Raw genomic sequence first — 18,781 nt, forward strand, 5'->3', positions numbered from 1 at the left:
GGCTTCTCCAAGGAGGCAACATTTGAACAGAGGCTTAGATGAAGTGAAGGGGTGAGCCTCACCAAGACGCGAGGAGTGTTCCAGGTGGAGGAGAAAGCGTATCACAAGGTCCCTGTGTGACTGTCTCCCTCAGGGGGTCTTCCTCACTGGACTCACTGAGGGGTTGGTGGCACCTGGCATGTAGCAGGGGAGCTGACTCTTGCCCACCTGTACACAGCTTCTGCGTTTGTTATTCCTTTTATCTGGAATGTCCTCTCCTTTCTGCCTATGCAACTGCCTCCCTTTTTTTCAGCATTACCCCCAGTTGTCTGCTCCATTAAGCCTGGTTTGCCTGAGCCCCTGGGCCCCTGGCCACAGCACACTCGATTGCACACTACAGCCACGGCCCCTGCGGGGACCACAGGAGTCTGCAGGGCTGAAACCTTGGGAGTGGACGCAGTGAGGTCACTCTCGGGCGGCTCTTCAGGGGATGAGCGCTCCAACTTTGAGACCAGAACCAGCCCATGAATATGGACAAAAGGCAACTGCATGTGATAAAACGATGTGATCGTACTTTCGGATTCAGCTCCTTCCTCCTCCAGTCCCCAGGGGACAGAGAGAGGCGATTTATCCATGCCAACTGCCCCCTCCAGCTCCTGCAGACATAAGACCCTGTGGCGTCCACTTTACAGGATTCCTAATTGTGGCAGTGGAGCTTATCTGCCCTGTATGTCTAACAGCAGCTGGCACGCTCTAGCTCCTGTGACAACAGCCTTGATTATACATGTTTTGTAAATAACATTTCTGCTTCCTTTTTACTGCTAAACAGCCCTAGAATACTTGCCTCTTGCCCTGTCCGGGGGACGGCCAACCACAGCTACTTCTGTCTCTATGGCAGGCAGCAAATATTGACAGAGCTCAAACAGTCAACAGCAGATTCACCAAGATTTCATATCTCATTTTTTATTACCAATCAAAAATAAATTCCATATATTGTTTAGCAAATATTATCATTGTTTTGTGACAAAAGACACAAGAGTCATAACAACAAAACTCCCCGAGAGTCAAACTCATAACAATGCCAAAATAAATCACAAAAATATACAAATTAAAATCTTATGCAAAATAAATATGAGTTATTTGCTACGGTGGCTGTGACCTGCCTACCCATTTGGAGGCCATTTGCAAAGGTCTCCCTTCACAGGAAGACGCGCAGGGGGCCAGCTTCAGGGTATGGCTCAGCCCAGGAACCAGAGGTTGGAATAGGAAATGAAAAATTGCACTGGGAGGAAGAAGTCATCGAACCAGTAATATTTGGAAATAATTATGACCCTCTGCAAGAAGTGATTATAAAAGGGGGAGGGGAGGGAGGGGAGGAGGGACCATCCGTCCATAGTAACCATGTGTGCAAAGAGGTAGCTGTGGAAGTGTGTGTACCTGCTCCCTTTACTTCACACACACTCTCGTGGTTCAGGCCAAGGCAGTCTGCTCCACCTGGCACTCAGGTCTCTCAGGAACACAGCTTTGCAAGCTCTGTGGGCTCAGAAAAGAAGGCAAGCTGCTCCTGTAGAAAACTAAGGGGTTTCCCCCAACAGGGAACAAAGATCTGGTGTCTTTTTTCCTTATGGCTGAGAACCCACGGTGTTGCCACATTCTCTCCAGACTTTTAGGAATAAATTCAGTGACTGAGGAAGACTTTAAACTGGCTGGGGGCAGGCATACTTGGTGCAAGGCATTTCCTGGACCCAAGAGTTAGGACTCTCTGGGCACCTGAAGAGCGAGCACTTGGGATGACAAAACGCACTGGTTGAGGAGTGAATCAATCACACTCAGGCGGAAGGCCTGCAGTCTCCCTTGCCTGATCTTGGGCCCCAGCAACTGTTCCACCCAACAAAAGGGCCAACATGGACCTTGGTCCCGCAGCCTCCCCAGTAGTGGGAAGCCTGGAGCTCTGCAGCAGGGGCTGGTTCAGCCCCAGGGAAAGGATTTCAGCGCTGAGGCAGGATCTCACGTGGGTGGCGCTCTTAGGGTCCAGTACCACTAGCTTCAGCAAAGGCCAGGATGACATCTTGCACTAGGATTACAGACACGGGGGAAAGAGGCTGCCAGCTCTTGCCTTCTCGGGGGGAACCTCCTTTCCTGCGTTCTGTAAGTGTGTGAACAAGGTCAGGTAAGCCTTAGCCACAGAGGAAAGGGCATGAAGAATCTGCTTAGGTTGGCTTCCTACATGTCCTCTTGTCCTCAATCCCCAAGAGGCATTAGGGTTTGGGATCAGAAGTGGGGAGTCTGGAAAGAAGGGCTTCCTGGGTCAGTGACTGAGACTTGACTTTCATTGTGGGGCAGGAGGGGGATGGTACTAACTGCCAACAACGCGGATGCCCATGACCAGCATCCCTCCTGGAACCGAAAGGAGTATCCTAGACAATTCACCTCTAACGTAGATGCTCTCTCCACCTAGGGGGAAACCTTTGGTAAAAGTGAGGGCAGGGCCTGGGGAGCAGGGGTAAGCAATCTTAAAGGTGTGAGCCCCTGCCTAACACTTTGAGTCAGCCCCAATACAAGGGGAGAGTTGTCCAAAGTGGCAGATACAAAGCAAACTAACAGGGCGGGGGGGGGGGGGGGGGGGCCGGCGGGCAGTGAGAGTCCTCAGCCTAGCCCCAACTCACCAGGAGAGCCCATCGGCAGAGTTCTAGGAAATTCCTGGATCCAGCGATTGATAGGAGTAGGTGTGCTCCTCTCTGCAGCTGGGAGTATCATGTCCCTGATCACAACTACCCAGAATCCCTTGGCCTCAGCGACGTCAGACAGCCTCAATGCACGTGTCCAGGCAGTTGTTCTCAGCACGAGTTGGTTCTTCGCTTCCTGGGAAGAACTGTCTTCCTCCCAAGAGAAAACCTTTCTCCAGTGGGTCTCTGGGATCCCATCTCTGGAGGAGGAGCAGGAGGAAGAGTGGGCTCCCTGAGTCAGGGACACAAGCCAGAAGGTCATGGCTGGGAGCAGATTATGGCTATGGCTTCCTGGGGTGAGAAACCCTACCCCTTTTAAAGTTTTTGTGGAAAAAAAATTTAAATAAAGTTCCTTAACCCTGTCTTCCCTTCCCCAAATGATATTTAAAAAGAGGAGCAATGAGCTTAGTTCAGAAATTCTCTCAGTAAAAAACAGCCTTGCTCACAGTAGCTGGCCCCCTGCCCTACCAGTCCAGGGCCGGGCAGCTGCCACCTGAGAGCTGTTCAGAGGTCCTGTCTGAGGCCGGGTCCCCCACAGGCTGGAGGCCATCTGGCTGCTCAGTTAGACAGGCTATCTGCACCCCTTCTGGCCTAAGAGGCTCCCTATCTTCACGTGGGCCCACTGGGGAGGCCCCCGCAGGGCTGGCGGGGGACCCCGGGCCCTCCTGTCAGATGGCGCTCTCGTGCGAGGCTTTGTGCAGCAAGGAGTTACGATCGTTGAGAAGAGTAGTGGTCTCATCCACCACAGGCAGCTCAGGCTTCTCTGCCAAGTTCTCCGTGCAGATGGTGCACCCATCCATGGGAAACTGAGGGCAGTTCTCCATCCGTGAAGCCAGCAGCCCATTCTGGTACTGTTGCCGGGTGATCTGCAGGGGGAAGGGATGTGGTTCACAGAGAGTAGGGGCTGGGAGGCAAACCCCACCAAAGACCAGGGGAAACAGGACCCGCCGGGACTGAGGCTGCACGTCCAGAAGAGAGGACATGACCAGGTGGTATCCAGAAGCCTGGAGAAAGAGTGAAGAGCAAGAGTAAGAAGGACACGCATCTTAGGTCTGGGCCCTCTGTGCTGTATGTGGTGGATGAAAGAAAGAAGTTGCTGACTCCTGCGGCAGAATGATCCAAATGCCCAAGATGAGGAAGACGGCACTGCCCAGACAGAGGGCTGTGGGAAGCACTCACCTTAATGTACTGGAGGTCCATGAGCGCCCGGACACTGAAATCAGAGATGTACTGGCCCAGGATGGAGCTGCCAAACTGGTTGCTGCTGCCTGCCAGGGGAGCCGTGCCCGACACATCCGCGCGGTCCGGATAACTGAGGGAGGCTGAGCGACTAAGGGTGGTGGAGTGGTTTGGGGAGCGGTCTGGGGGGAGAGAGAGAGGCTGTCAGGCCAGGAGCCGCCCTGGTGCCCTTGTCCCATGGATGCCCAGGGAGTGGTGCCCCCACCAGGAACGGGAACAGTTCTCAAGGACAAACAGAAGCTCTAACTGCAAAAGGTCTGACCTCATCAAAGCAAACAAGTTAGTGTATTCAGGAGTGTTGTGCAATAAGTATTAAAAAGTCTACTGAAACAACGCAGAAAACAAAAAACCAAAGACACAGAAGGTTTATGGCTACAAAACCCCTCATTTCCCTGACAGCTGACCAGTCAAGGGCAAGGATCACCCTAGCACGGCAGACAAGCTGCTATCCTTGTCTCAGTGACAGCTTATGCCAAGAGACATAAACTGCATACTTTTAAATTATATTTAAAGGAAGAATATATACCTTGCACTCTCTCACAATGCATACACACACCACCTCAACATGACACCTTGTTTACATCTTAAAACGCTCCTAAGAGGTCAAAGGCATGTTCTGCCCATGACCTGTTCCTTGTGGAACAGTCCCCCCCTCATGTGTCTCATGAGCCCCTGGCCCATCTGGCAGGGGGAGAGGGGGCAGCAGGTTCCTCCCCTAGGAATCTAGAGCCCCCAGAGCTCCAGGCTGCCCACTGCGGCATATTCTCAGGCCTGGTCCAAGTCCCCCTCCCATGAGGCAAAGCTGAGGTGGTGGTGGTGGCAGCGCCTCTTCCCGCCACTAGGGGCAGCACAGGCCTCCATTCAGTTGATCATAACCAGGAAAGGGGAATGACTCAACCTCAGAGGAGGAAGGAACCAGCTCCTTATTTTGAAAAAGGAACCGCACATATTATTGTACATCGTTAGCTCTTATTTTTGAGAACACTTAGAAAACAATGAAATGCACAAAGAAGTTAATTGTGAAGGCATGCTGGCTGGTTTTAAACAAACAGGAAGTGGACTAAGCTGATTTGCTTAAACTTTAAGTTACTAACTACTCAGTTAGCTATTCTAACAAATAGCCCAGTGAAAGAGCAAACAGTGAATCCTTGGGGCCAGCCCCGTGGCCGAGTGGTTAAGTTCACGCGCTCCGCTTCGGCGGCCCAGGGTTTCACCGGTTCCAATCCTGGGCAGAGACAGGGCACCACTCATCAGGCCATGCTGAGGTGGCGTCCCATACAGCACAACCAGAAGGGCCTACAACTAGAATATACAGCTATGCAGTGGGGGGCTTTGGGAAGAAAAAAAAAAAGACGACTGGCAACAGTTGTTAGCTCAGGTGCCAATCCTTGAAAATAAAAAAAAAAGAACAAAACAAAAAACAGTGAATCCAGGTGACTGAATGACCAGTACAGCTTTAACTACGGGAGACTGGGGGGAATAATACTCTCTCTCTGAACCTCATTGATAAAACTAGGAGTATACAGTCTGATATTCTATGACTGGGTATTAGAGGATCATGTGCACGTAACACTTATTCTAACTTAACACTTCTGACTAAGTTCCAGAAAAAAACAGAAATACTAGGGCTTTACTTAATACTTCACATCAATTATTTGGATGATGGAATGCTTTTAATTAATGCTTCTTAACACTCCAGAAACAGGAAGTGAATTTAAAACCAATATAAATTAGTGACATGACCTATTAAAAATAGAGGTCCTAGAAAGAAATACACCAGGGGCCAGCCCAACGGCTGAGCGGTTAAGTTCGCACGCTCTGCTTCTGTGGCCCAGGGTTTCACCAGTTCAGATCCTGGGCACAGACCCAGCACCGCTCATCAAGCCATGCTGAGGCGGCGTCCCACATAGCAGAAGTAGAAGGACCTGCAACTAGAATATACAACTACGTACTGGGGGGCTTTGGGGAGAAGGAAAAAAAAAAAGAAATACACCAAACTATGCAGTGTTTGTTTCTGAATAATGAAACTATGATGCTTCTTAATTTTCTTCTATTTTTTAGAGTAGACTTTTTTTCTATTTTCCCAATTTGCTAAATAAACTATGTTACTTTTATGATTAAAACAAAACAATAAGTATAACAAAAAAATTGGAGTTTTTGACTTGGTAATTCTATTTCTGAAAGAATATTCTATGGACAAAATCTTAAACACAGATAAAGTTTTTTCATAAAGAGGTTTCCATCATGGTGTTATTTAGAATACAGATGCGTGAACATGCGTAAGGGAGGGAGTAACAAATGAAGGCACACCTGCTTGGTGGAACACAGCGTGGCTCTAACTAGACAGCTTATGGGAAAGCGCCTCTGTTCCCACATTAGGGAAAAACATCAGGATTTAAACCATGTATGCATCAACTTGGCCATACATGAAACAAGAGCAAGTACAAAAGAGCGGAGAGGGAGGCGGAGGTCTTGGCCAATGAAAGCCAACATGGACCACTCTGTTCTCACCAGCCAGCCCCCTGCTCAAAGGCCATTAACAGCTCCTACTTCCTATCACAGCCAAAAGCTGTTGTGTTTGAAAGGGACAAGTGACTTCTAAGTCATCTTTTTATATTTTTTTTAAGAGGATCAATTGAAAAGTGTGCTTTGGTACAGTTAAGAAGGAAAACATACCCAGCTGCACGAAACAATCGAGGGAGGTGATAGGTTTTTAGGACTGTCTGGGCCTCAGGAGACTTTTTAAGTTATGCACTGAGCCTGGAGCTCAAAGACACTGGTAATGAAGGCTCTTAAGGCTAGAAATCTGATGACAAGACCAGCACTCTCCACTACTCTCTGCTGCCTGGGTATCTGTGGGATGGGAACCCCTCGAACTGAATGAATCTGGCCAACACAGCTCCCACCAATCCTGGGACAGGGCTCAGGCGTGTGACATACCAAAGGCCAGAAACAGCATATGGCATTTGGCCTTTTCTAAATATTCTCTGATTGTAATGGCACATTTTAGTCGTAATAGAGAAAAAACAGAAATAGTAATTGAGCTCTAACTAAACACTTTATATCAATTCTCTCACAGCTCCCAACAATGCTAAGACGTGAGCACATGCATTGTTCCCATTCACATGAGGAAACCAAGACTTGGAGAGCATCTGTCAGCTCCCCAGAATCATTTAGCGAGTAACTGTGGGGACAGCATTCCAAAAGGGCACTTCTAACTGCCCAGCTGCTGCCTCCCCTTGGCAGGCAGACACCAGCAGCAACAGAAGGAAAAGCAAAGCCTGTGAAGAAAAGTGGGGAGTGTTTTAGAGAAAGCTGATGAGATGACAAGTCCTCCTGCTGAGGTTTCTGTGTGGCCCTGATCGGGGTGCTCAACAGCTGGTCTGCTTAGCCTGGCGGAAGCCACCCTCTGTCCCCGGCATATCATTAGCTTGTGTGTGTGTGCACACGTGTGTGTAGGTGTGTGTCTCAAGGACTGACAGACCTTTGGGGAAGCCTTCCAGGACCAAGGCAAGGCCACCCAAGACTGGACCCTAGGCCAAGCAGAGCCGGTGCAAATCAGGCTGGCCCACAAGTGGGAACAGGTGAAATGCCCCCAGGCATATGGGGAGCCCCAGTGCCTGCTGGGAGAGGTTAATGCAGCTGTGGTGTGCGGGCTCAGGCAACAGGTGGCAGTGCAAACTTCTCCAGCCGTGCCATGTTACCTGAGAGCCAGGAGAGCAGGGAGTTCCGCTTGCCAGGCGGACACCCGACCTGGGTGGAAGGCACTGGAGCAAAAGAGGAAAAGGTCAGTGATGGCAGGGTCAGAAGGCAGGACATGGAGCCACAGGAACAGGGTGGAGAAGCAGACCTGCTGGGGGCCAGGCTCCCTCAGGCAGAGAAGAGAGGGTGCTCAGGGCCAACCAACAAGCCCTGCTCAGAGAAGGGCAGGAGCAGACCCAGAGCTCACACAGTGATTCTGGAGCTCCCCAGAAGTCATGTCCCCTCCCTTTCAGCCACTACAAGCGGGAACTAAGGGCCATCAAGTCAAGGGACACAGCCCAGGATTCTGAGCCAGGCCTCTGAGGCATCACTGCAGAGGAAGGCGGCCTGGGGGAAGTGTCCCAGGACTGTGTGCCTTTCTGAACATGATTTCCCCAAGCTGTGCCCAAGGCGTGCTCTCGGGAAGGGCAGAGAAGTCCTCTCCAGGCCTGAATTATCCAGACAGGGTCAGCCTGCTCCCAAACCCGGCTCTGGAGCCTTGTCTCCCCATGCCCTCCCCGAGGAACCTGCAAAGTCCTGGCTCATGCTGGTGGAGGGGCAGAGAGGACCTGCCAGTGGATGAGCTGAGCGGCGTCAATACGCATAGATGCCCTGGCCCCCACCACGGGGTCCTCTTTGTCAAAGGACAGCAGCCGTCACAACATAGCAGCTGCCTGGAGCTGCAGCAACCCCCACTGTGTGGTCCACCCCCAGCACCAAAGAGGACTTTCACTCTCTAGCCCATGGCAACCTGGGCCCCTCTCAAGGCTTGAAGGGATCACACAACTAACAGGGAGCCACTCAGGACTGGAGAAGCAGAGGGCACTGGGGTGACCAAAGTGGCCCTTCCCTGGACTTCCCATAACCTCTGTGGGAGGGTGTCCAGTCCCCTCTTTGCCCCCAAGTCCCTTTATTCCATCAGAACCAACCTTTAACCAAAAGGCAGTAGGTAAGTCCCCTGAAAAGCCAAGCCCATCTGCAACCTGCCCAGCAAACAGCCCTGGCCTGGCTCCCACCCATGGGCACTGTGGAGCCCCCACTCCCATGCCGCAATTCCCCTGTCCCAGGCCTCATGAGCAGGGCCCGCAGCCTCCCTCCACCTGCCTCCCGCTCTCAGCTCTCTTCCCACTGTCACGGCCAATGAGGCACCGTGGCCCACTTGCCTGCTGGCCCATTCCGCTGTTGTTCTTGCCTCTACTTAAAACCCATTCACAGCTTCCTGCTCCCTCTCACAACCCAACACCCAACCCTCTGGGGCTCCCTCACACGCCCTTACTCCCCATGGTCTTCCTCCCCATCTCAGGACATAACCTCGGCTCCCTCCAGGCCTTTGCTCAGAAACCCCTTCCCATCACTTCCCCTCCACCCTCTGAATCGTGTCCAAGGGGGCAAGTCACTGCTCTTCCAGGCCACCTCCTCAAGGCACTTGCAGCTCTGGCCCTCACTGGCCTCCCTCTCCCCTGAGCCGCCTAGGTTATGAGCCGTCTAGACTGCCCTAGGTTCTAGGGTGCCAGTCAACGTCTCTCCCCCAGTGCGGCCCAGCGACTCACCAGAAGCGGACGAGGACAAGGCCATGGTCCCATAGTAGGAGAAGGCACCCGTCTCAAACTTCATGTTCTCCTTCCCAGCCTCCACCTCCACCTTCCCCTGAAAGAACGCAGGGTCAGGGTTACAAAGAGTGAGGGGAACACACAACTGGGGGAAAAAAAGGACAAGGCAAGAGGGAGAAGTGAGGAGCGAGTGGGACCGTGGGCCACATGAGGGACAGCTGACTCCAGAGGCCTGAAGAGCTCTGGCGCACTGCCCTGGGGGCCTCCCAGGAAGAGGGTGGGCAACAGGGAGCAGAGGCTCAAGGGCAGGCTCTCAGCAGGTGAGGAGGGGAGAGTGGGCACAGGAGGACGGGTGTGGCGCAGGCTGCTCACCTGCAGGATGAGGATGAAGTAGTCGGCTGGCTTATTTCGGGTGTATAGGTAATGGCGGACGTAATACTTGTTGTGATCGTCAAACTTGAGTTCCTGAATGACGTCTGGGTACTTGAGCAGCCGAAGCAGGATTTTCTCTGATATCAGAGACGGGCTAAACTGTGGAACCTCTGGAGGAGGAGAGAGGAGGGCTTCACATGGGGCCTGGGCCGGGCGGCGCCTGGAAGACGGCCACCGCTGCCGGAGACGGCTCCCTCACTGGCCAGGCCTTCCCTTCGGTTCCGAACCTCCCTGGACGGTTCCAAACCTCCTTGCCTCTGGGCTGGTTAGACTCTAATCTGTCCGCCCACCTGGGCTTGAATGGTGGCTCCTGCGCTAAGAGTACATGACCTTGGGCAAATTCCTTAACCTGTGCCCCAGTCTCCTCATCTGTAAAATGGGGTTAACAACTTCACAGGGTGTTGTGAGGTTAAACGGGAGAACACAGGCACAGCTCTTAGACACGGTCTTGGCAAACAGAAAGTGCCTGATGAATGTAATTACCATTACTACCATTATCAACATCGATATCCTGGCAGGAAAAATAAAGGAGAAGGAATGAGCACACCTTTAGCTAGTGAGGGCTGGAAAGGAAGTCAGATTGGGTGGGAGGGGATGGAGTAGGCAGGCGTTTTTCTAATCAATCACCCAGATCCCCAAGGGAGCTTTGAATGAGGAGTGAGAGAGATGTCACTGATCTAGAGGTGAAGTCTGTGGGACCTGGCATATGCAGGCAGGGGGAGGGGAGAGACAGAGTGGACCCAGGCTCCTCAGAGTTGGTGGGACCCGCAAGGGTTGTTGTCTGCACCTGGGCGGCCCCCAGCAGGTGGAAGGGCCTTCTCCCTCCTACTCCACAGGCCTTGTGGGCCCGGAAAGGCCGGTGCCCACTCAGGAATTCTCAGTGGTTATTTTCAAAACTAACACAGATGTTTCCTAGAAGTTTGCAATGGCAACCCATTAACAGGGAAAACAAATCGCAGGGGCCCCCCCAGGGATGGAGGTAAGCCGCCTTGCCCTGAAGCTTCCAGAGGCAGCCATGTTTCCCTCACACCTTTCATCTGCCCAGCCTTTGTCCCCGAGGCCCAGAACTTCTCCCTCGGTATTTCAGCAACGCCTGAAGGCCCTCATCTTGCTCTTACCAGTGGCAAGGAAGCGATGAGCAGCCAGAAGGAGCTGAGGTGAAATCTTCACCTTGAGCTCGTTGTCAGCATCCTTGAAGGCTGAGAAGTCGCGTTTGTTCTTCTCAGACACCCGTTTTCGGCTTCGGTTGTCGGCTGTAAGAAAAACAATCTGGAACTGAGAACTCTGTTCCCCAAGGACTCAGGAACAGACTGGAACCCGCCAGCTCCCAGCTCTGTGGTTCCTTCTTCCAGGCAGAAGCAGCAGTGTCCGGTCAGGGCCGGGTCCCCAGGCTGACACTGAGGCCCCAAGGCCGGGAGGAAGAGACGGGGCCTCCTCTTCACTGCTCCAAGCGCTGTGCTCCCTGCTTGCCCTGGCCAGCGCGAGGCATGGAGTTCCTGGGTCTCAGAGTGCCAGGCCTCCCACATCCCTGCACTGTGGACTTTCTACTCAGGGACACCACCAGATGTCAGGTCTGAGCAAGAAACGGGGTCTGGGCCTGTGGAGAGAGTGGAACTCACTGTACATGTCTGACTCGTCCAGAATCTCTGACTTGATGATCTCCTCAATGACGTCCTCCAGGGTGACGAGGCCCAGCACCTCATAGAAGGGGTCACCTTCGCCCTCATTGTTCACCTTCTGCACGATGGCCAGGTGGGACTTCCCTGGGGGCACAATACAATGAGTCAGACCAAAGCAAACGGACCAGTCATGAGTTCCTCCACCAAAATATTAATGCATTTCGGGCCATGAGTCATTGGGGTGGGGTCATGGGTGGTTTTTCCCTTTTCTGTATTTCCTGAAGTTCCTACTGCAAACAGATATTGCTTTTATGAAAAGGAAAACCAAAAGTATTTTTAGTTTAAAGCCATTTCACTATGGACTATTTGTTTAAAGAGAATGAAAATGGTAAGGTCCTGCCCGGTGCCATATATCAGGGGCTCCTGGAACTCGTGGCAGGGGAAAGACCCACACTGACACCTCATGGACAGAGGAGCCATCAGTCAGAGACAAGTGTGCCAGCAGGACATGGGGCTCCCCAGAGGACCCACACAAAACACCCCCCATGGGGACCCACCCCTCAAGGGCCATTCACACTCCTTGCCCAGCTTTCCTTGGCAAACCTCCCCTGCAGGCACCGAGGGGCTGTGATACTGCCCGAGGCAAAGGCTCTCGTTCTCAAAGCCATTAACAAACTGGCCCAGGCTATAATTAGGGCAGGCAGGTACTATAATTAGAGAGGGGCCACCCCTCAACCTAAAGCAAGAGAGTTAGGAGGCAGAGGGCGAGGAGGAAGGACCCTCCACAGAAGCCTTGTGGGGTGGCAGGGCTGCCCAGGCCCTCCTTCGGGGCTCCTGCCCTGCTCTCGTGCCACTTGCCCCAGTGCGTGACAACAGGGAGACAGCCAAGAAAGGCTTGTCCTACGCTCTAGGTCAGAGGGAACTGTGTGCCCCACAGGAGGGGACACAGGTTTGGAGCAGCCTCAGAGAAAAGCCCCGGGAGAGCTGTGAAGGTCCAGTTGGGGTCTCCCGCACAGCTCCACCTCCACAAGCCAACGTGAGTGCTCCCTCTAAGGACTCCTCCGTGGAGGGTGTTCTGCAGGTCTCCACGGCCACAGGAAATCCCCCAACCCCGGGATGTGCTCTTCAGAACCCTGAGGGGCCTCCTATGGAGAACAGAGAGATGCCAGTTCTCATGACCAGCACCTTAAAAAATAAAGTAAGTAAAAAATATTAGAGTTCACCACATGTGATGAGGGGGGAGTACTGTTTTGTGAAACTTTTTCACACACGTGCCAGTCACTACAATACACTTATTTTCAGCTACGAGTTTTGGTCAGAAAACTTTCAGCACCTTGCTAGACGGAACCATGGCTAGACTCAATTAAGAAATTCCCAGTGTCTTCTAGAGATGAACCAACAAGAGTGAGAATCTGCCAAGGTCCTACAGCAGGCAGCAGCCAGTCAGGGCCAGCACCCTGCGGTCGGCCCAGGGCCTCTTTGCCTGCTGGAGGCTGCCCACCCAGGAGTGCCCTTCTAAGAGAGAAACGATGCTCCCAGGGGCCTGGGCAGCCAGCTAAACTATGTCATCAGGCAGGAACCAGAATTGAAGCAACCTAGCTCTTAGCACCTTGCAGACCAGCACGTTCTAAGAAGCCCAGTACTGCTGCCCGGGGTTGGGGGGACAAACAGGCCCTGACAGGTTCTGATCAGTGGGCAGGTAAATGCGTACATTTCAAGAGGCCAATGTGGCAGCACATTCTCAACAATAAGGGTCCCTAACCTTGGACTCAGAAGTCCCACTTGTAGGAATCTATCCTGAAAAGCAGGAAGGCCAAAAAGCAAAGGGGTTCCGTCAGAGCAGTCTTTTTAACAACCTCAAACCAGACTCAGCCTAAATCAAGAGCGACGGAGCAGGAGCGCTGAACTGGCGCCACTGCTGCCCGGGGGAGAAGGCACAGGGCTGGCGGACGAAATGTGGAATGAAGCCCAAGACCGGCTGTTGGTGGAAGAGCAAGCAACAGGACAGAACGCCCGATGCAACCTGCCCGCACAGAAACGAGGGGGGCTTGAACTGCCCTGGAAATGTCTGGAAGAGGTCACAGTGGTCACCTTTGGGGGGTCTGGAGTTTGGGGGAGGGGCCCTATTATCCCCGACTCTCTACCCTTCTATATTGTTCTATTTGACAGGATGTTTTACTGCTATAATTGAGAAAGAATTAAGAGGAACAAACAAAATTAAGGGGAACAAACAAAGGGAAACTGGTGAGAGTCCGGGGTGAGCGAGGACCCTCTGTGCCTGAACTGACACAGACTGAGCCCCAGGGAAGTGTGTGCCTCTGAAGGTGGCTCAGCGAGCAGCACTTTGCTCACACCCAGAAGTCAGAGTCCTGCAGAGAAGAGACGAGGCTTCAACAGTCTGAGAAGGTGTCCTCCCCACTGAGACCTCTCATCAACCCACGGCTCAGAACAATCCCTGAGGGGCCAGCCAAGTGGCACAGTGGTTAAGTTTGCATATTCTGCTTCGGTGGCCCGGGGTTCTCTGGTTCAGATCCTGGGTGCAGACCTACGCACTGCTTGTCAAGCCATGCTGTGGCAGGCATCCCATGTATAAAGTAGAGGAAGATGGGCACGGATGTTGGCTCAGGGCCAGCCTCCCTCAGCAAAAAGAGGAGGATTGGCAGCAGATGTTAGCTCAGGGCTAATCTTCCTCAAAAAAAAAAGAACAAATCCTGACCCTGACCAACAAGAGTCACGGGTGCGCGGGGCCTCACAGAGACAGGCTGGCGGCTTCTCTGAAGGACAGAAATATCCCTCCTGCAGATGAAATGAGCCGATTCCTTGAGCCCAATCTTGGGGCCACACTCAGCCATCCCGCCTTCTCTCCAGGCTCCTTAGTCCCCAGAATCCACTGGCGCGTGTGGGTGCCCTGTAGGGGCTGCACCTTTGAAACACCAGCCCCTTGTAGGTGTACAGACCTGGGCCCCAGCGACGGTCACCCCTGCTCTGCATGCCAAGTGCTTGGTGCACTGGCGCTGATTCTGGAGGCCAGTTAGGGCCTCACAAAAAGGTGCTAGACCGCGGGCCAGTCAGTCATCCCCTACTGGCCCCACCATGGGATCCTGGGCTGTGTCTGCCTTTTTCTAATTTGTCTGCCCAGAGGGGACATTTTTTTGTCTTAGCAGAATCTTCCCCTCCCCTAGCCAGAGAACTTCTGTTGCCAAGGCAACCTCCAATGGTGGAGTCTCATGCTCAGGCTGCAGCCTTTGACTAGGGGTCACTCTCTCCCCTCTCCTGGAAATCCTTCCTCCCCTTGGCTTCCAGGACACCGCTCTCCTGGTGTTCCTCTGAGCTCAGGGGCTGCTCCTTCTCCCTAGCCTCTTAATACTGGAGGGTCCCAGGGCTCAGTCCTTGCCTTGTGACTTTAAATACAAACTATATGTCAGGGCATCTCAAATAAATATTTGCAGCCCAGCCCTCTCCTGAGCCCTCCAGACTCATATATCCAACTGCTGGCTGACAGCTAGCTCCTCGTGGACATCTACCGCCCTGAACTTAACACCGCCAAAACCGAGCTCCTACCCTTCCCCCAGCCTTCCCCAGCGCTGTCTATCCAGGTGATGGGGCCATGGGGGAGTAAACTTTGCCTCCTCTATTTCCAAACCCTTCTACATCCAACCCTTCAGCAGATCCTGTCAGCTCTGCCTGCAACGGACACCCAGGACCCAACCTCTTCCGGCAGCCTCCATGGCGACTGTCCTGTTCTGGGCCACGTGCACCTTCTCACCCAGAGGGCTGGAATAGCCTCTCACCATCTCGCTGCTTCATCTGGACCCCGAGCCTACTCTTAACGCAGCACAAAGGGGACCCTCTTGTGACAAACGAAGTCAGGTCACCTCACACCTCACCCAAATCCCTCCAGTGGCTCCTGACTTACTCCAAGTAAAAGCCACATTCCTCAGAGTGGCGGGGGTCCCAAAGCCCTTCATGCTGACCCCCTTGCCCCAGCTCCTACTCCTCTCTCTCTCTCATATGCTCCAGTCAGCCACACAGCCGCCTTGCTGCTCCTCAGACACCTGAGGCTGCTCCCTCTACCTGGCCTGATCCTCCCCCACACACCTGCACAGCTGGCCCCCACCTTTAGGTCTTTGTTCAGATGTCACCCTCTCCCTGAGGCGTACCCTGAGGGCCTCACTGAAAACTAAGCCCCTCCTCCAGCACCCCAACCTCAGTCTTTAGTTTATCACCTAAAATAAACAATATAATATGCTTACTCATCATGTTTCTCGTTTATGGCCCGTCTTCTCCCACTAGACTGCGAGCTCCGTTACAGCAGAGCCTGTATTCAGTCTGTGTTCCCAAAACTCAGGTCAGTGAGGGGCACACAGTAAGTGTTCAATGAATATTTGTGGAATGACTGACTCAGTTCACATGGATGATCCTCGGGAGAAACGTAACCAAGAGGGGTGGGGGAAAGGGATGGAGACTGGGAAAGAATTATTTTGAATTTTAGTAATGAAGAAGTTTCTGTAATTCAGAAATTACTGTTAAGAGATTTACCGTTTAAAATAAGAGCATCAACTTAGGACTTAAATTTATGATTCTCATTATAGGAAATTTAAATCTAACATAGCACTTTATTTTAACGAGTTACCTCATTTTATTATTAGTGTCCATTTAACTGGATAATTGGATTTTAGGGGTGGTTGGGCTGAGAAATGAAACATAAAATTTAAATAATACATCTACCCCAAAAGCTGAGAATCCTACATTTTTCAAAGCAGCTCCCTTATTCAAAGAAAAAAGACTGAGGAAATATAGCAAAATGTTCACATTTGGCTGATCCACATGAAATTCAAATATTTTGACGAACAAAAATGACAATTTCATATGATTTAACCTAACGCCATAGGGGATTCAAGATGGTTTGTTTTCTTTTTTATACTTTTGTTTTCTTTCTTATAGTTTTATGAATAGAAACTCCAAAATTTCCATTATCAATAGTATTAATTTTATAATCAGAAAGAAACACATACATTAAAGTAACTTCTAAAAAACTGGCACCTGCTGCCCCTGGAACTCGGGCTTCCTGAGACTTCCAACTCAAGCACTGCTAGAAAGGGGCAGCCTGGCTGTGGGAAAGGAGGCGCCTTGAAGCTGCCGCCTGAGGTCTCCTCTCAGCCACACCTGGCTGCAAGCTTGCCCACTCTGCCTGTCCTCGGCCTTTGTCCAGCCAGGTGGGCCAGTCTCCTCCCAGGTCAGAGAACTGCATGCGAGGCCTCTAGAAACCCCAGAGGACTCGGCAGATGCAGACAGCAAGCCGGGGCCTCTCTCACTGCCTTCTCCCACCTGGAACAGGGGCCAAGGAGTGAAAGGACCCCGAACCTGCCTGAGTCCCTTGACAGTCCCCCCATCACCTCTTCCTCCTTCCCCTGGCTCAGCCCTGGGGGCCCCTCAGCACCTACTGCCCCCACCCCCGCCTGTTCTTCCCTTCCTCGCACTTGCTCGGCTGCCACGCCTGCTTGTGCCTTGGCTGAATGGCATCCATTTCCCCAGGGATGGGGCTGCACCTCCGCCAGGCCTGCACCATGACCTCACTCCTCTCCACGCCGCCCTCTCCCCTCCCACCCACGCCTGGAGTGCAGCACACGCTCCAAACTCTTTGCTGGCTACACACTGGCTGGTCTCTAGGGGCCCCAGCAAGCCCGCTCCTCCGCCTTCCGCAATGCCGATTTTAGTAAACTGCTGTGTCCTCCTCCCTCCATAAAAAACTTTATAATCTCTCAAAGACCATAAGAAAAACACACTAGTAGGTGCTGGGTTTCAAAGTCCACAGGGCCCTGAGAGAGCCCTACTCACCAGCTCCAGCTGCCTTTTCTCATGGGGAAGATCCAGGGGCCCCAGATCAGACATGGGAGTCCCACCACCCTCGAGGGTGTCCTCGGCATCTTCCTCGCTGACCTCCTGACATCCCAGGTTCCCAGGATTGGCCCTGAGCTCTCAGGCCCTCCTACGGGGAGAGGCGCTGGCCAAGCTGCTGGAAGACACAGACATAGGCCACGGGTCTGCATGTGCAGACCACAAGGCACCCTGATTTCCTGGGACTCCCCCTTCCTTTCTTCCCTCCACCCAGGCCGTGGGCAGGATTAAGCTGCTATTAATAGTGCTGACCTCGTCCAGCAGGAGGAGCAGGGCCCATCCCAGCAGCCAAGCAAGAAGATGGGCTGGAGTAGGAGAGGAACCAGAGGGGCAGGCAGCAGGAGCCAAAGCCCTGGCACAACTTCCCACTGTCGGCGGCGCTCAGCTCCACGCGGGTGGCAGAGTTACACACAGAAAGAAGACTGTCAGGCATCCACAGCAGAGAGGGCCAGGGAGGAAGCTGGTCAAGCAAGAAGAAACTTGAAAGAACACTGAGGAGGTCCTTAATTCTAATATAAATTAGAATATATTATAAGACCAAAGGGACTAAAACAGTGCAGTCCTGGAGAGAACAATGGAATTTTTTCTTCAAGATTCGGCAGTACGTGTCAAAAGTAAAACGTGCAAGACTGCACTCAGCCATGTCTTCCACTTCCGGTAAAGACCTTAATACAAAGGAAATACCCAGGCCAGCGTGAAGACATGCCCAGGAGGGCACATCCAATGGGGTTTATGACACAGTATTGCAGCCACTGAAAAGCCTGATGCAGACATGGATTTATCTAGAGATGGCGGTTTACCGCTTGTACAGAGCAAAAAGGTACAAAACAGGACAGTAAAAGCACTACCAGTTTCTTTCACTTTTGCTTACTGCATTTTAAAATCAACATGTCTCACTTTTTTAATTTCACATTTATAATCAGAAAAGATAAGAATGACATCTCATTTTGAGAGGAAGAGAAAAGCAATATAGTTCCTTGCTGGTGTAGGGGAGGAGGAGGTTTCCTCTCCCCAAGTGTGGGTTCGTCTGGCCGGAGAACGAATTAAATTCACATGAGACAGAATAGCAAGAGAAAATTAAACAAAGCTTTATGAGGAACCATGGCCCGGGGACTTTCTTCCCGAAGGAAGAAAGGGCACCGAAGAAGTGGGGTGCACACAGTGGTTATATACCCCCAAACGGGGTGTTTCACATGTGATTGAAATGTCCCTCCCACAATAGTCACAAGATTGCCCTGTCGGCACAGTGCTTGATGGACACAGCAGGTAATGGTCTGCTATCTCGGTGGGCGTAGCAGGAGGCAAGTCTATGTCTGGAGCTGGGCGGTCACAGGTGAGCGCAGCAGCAATCGGTTCCTAGCCTAAGAAAAGAGGCTTAATCCTTAAGGAATGCCAACGTTGGGAGGGGGAGGGAAGTCAGTTACAGGAGGTTACCAGACTAGCACAATAAAATGCAGATTTTAAGTCATTGCCTTTGGTATTAAGAGTTTTTAAAGAGAACATCATCTCCTTTTTTCTTCCTGGTACAGAGAGGGAGGCACATTTTACAGATAGAGATTTACCTTACAAATGTAAATATGTCCTAACAAAGGGCAAG

General features: G+C 52.2%; 1 protein-coding gene, 1 long non-coding RNA gene and 1 other non-coding gene across 4 annotated transcripts in view; 1 reads left to right on the forward strand and 2 right to left on the reverse strand.

The window, feature by feature from the left end:
* Positions 1–926: 926 nt before the first annotated feature.
* The window catches only part of CNNM4 (cyclin and CBS domain divalent metal cation transport mediator 4), a 35,373-nt gene continuing 17,518 nt past the window's right edge, over positions 927–18,781 (reverse strand). Inside the window, exons 2-9 of one of the 2 annotated variants that reach the window (XM_070236131.1) lie at positions 11,287–11,430; positions 10,786–10,920; positions 9,608–9,777; positions 9,236–9,332; positions 7,649–7,711; positions 3,885–4,066; positions 2,646–3,571; positions 927–2,125 (exon numbers count right to left, since the gene is read on the reverse strand). In XM_070236131.1, the coding sequence (XP_070092232.1) occupies positions 3,374–3,571; positions 3,885–4,066; positions 7,649–7,711; positions 9,236–9,332; positions 9,608–9,777; positions 10,786–10,920; positions 11,287–11,430 (989 nt within the window). In that variant the 3' untranslated portion in view covers positions 927–2,125; positions 2,646–3,373. The remainder of the gene's footprint in view (positions 2,126–2,645; positions 3,572–3,884; positions 4,067–7,648; positions 7,712–9,235; positions 9,333–9,607; positions 9,778–10,785; positions 10,921–11,286; positions 11,431–18,781) is intronic. The other variant, XM_070236132.1, reaches the window with a different exon arrangement.
* Positions 3,274–3,418, reverse strand: MIR9144 (microRNA mir-9144). The gene has a single exon (NR_128216.1). It is a non-coding gene; the product is annotated as a microRNA mir-9144 (primary transcript).
* Positions 12,020–15,545, forward strand: LOC138917815 (uncharacterized). Its single transcript, XR_011426285.1, has 2 exons — positions 12,020–12,484; positions 14,952–15,545. It is a non-coding gene; the product is annotated as an uncharacterized lncRNA (long non-coding RNA).

The sequence above is a fragment of the Equus caballus genome, chromosome 15, assembly GCF_041296265.1.
Source record: "Equus caballus isolate H_3958 breed thoroughbred chromosome 15, TB-T2T, whole genome shotgun sequence".
Classification (NCBI taxonomy): Eukaryota; Metazoa; Chordata; class Mammalia; order Perissodactyla; family Equidae; genus Equus; species Equus caballus.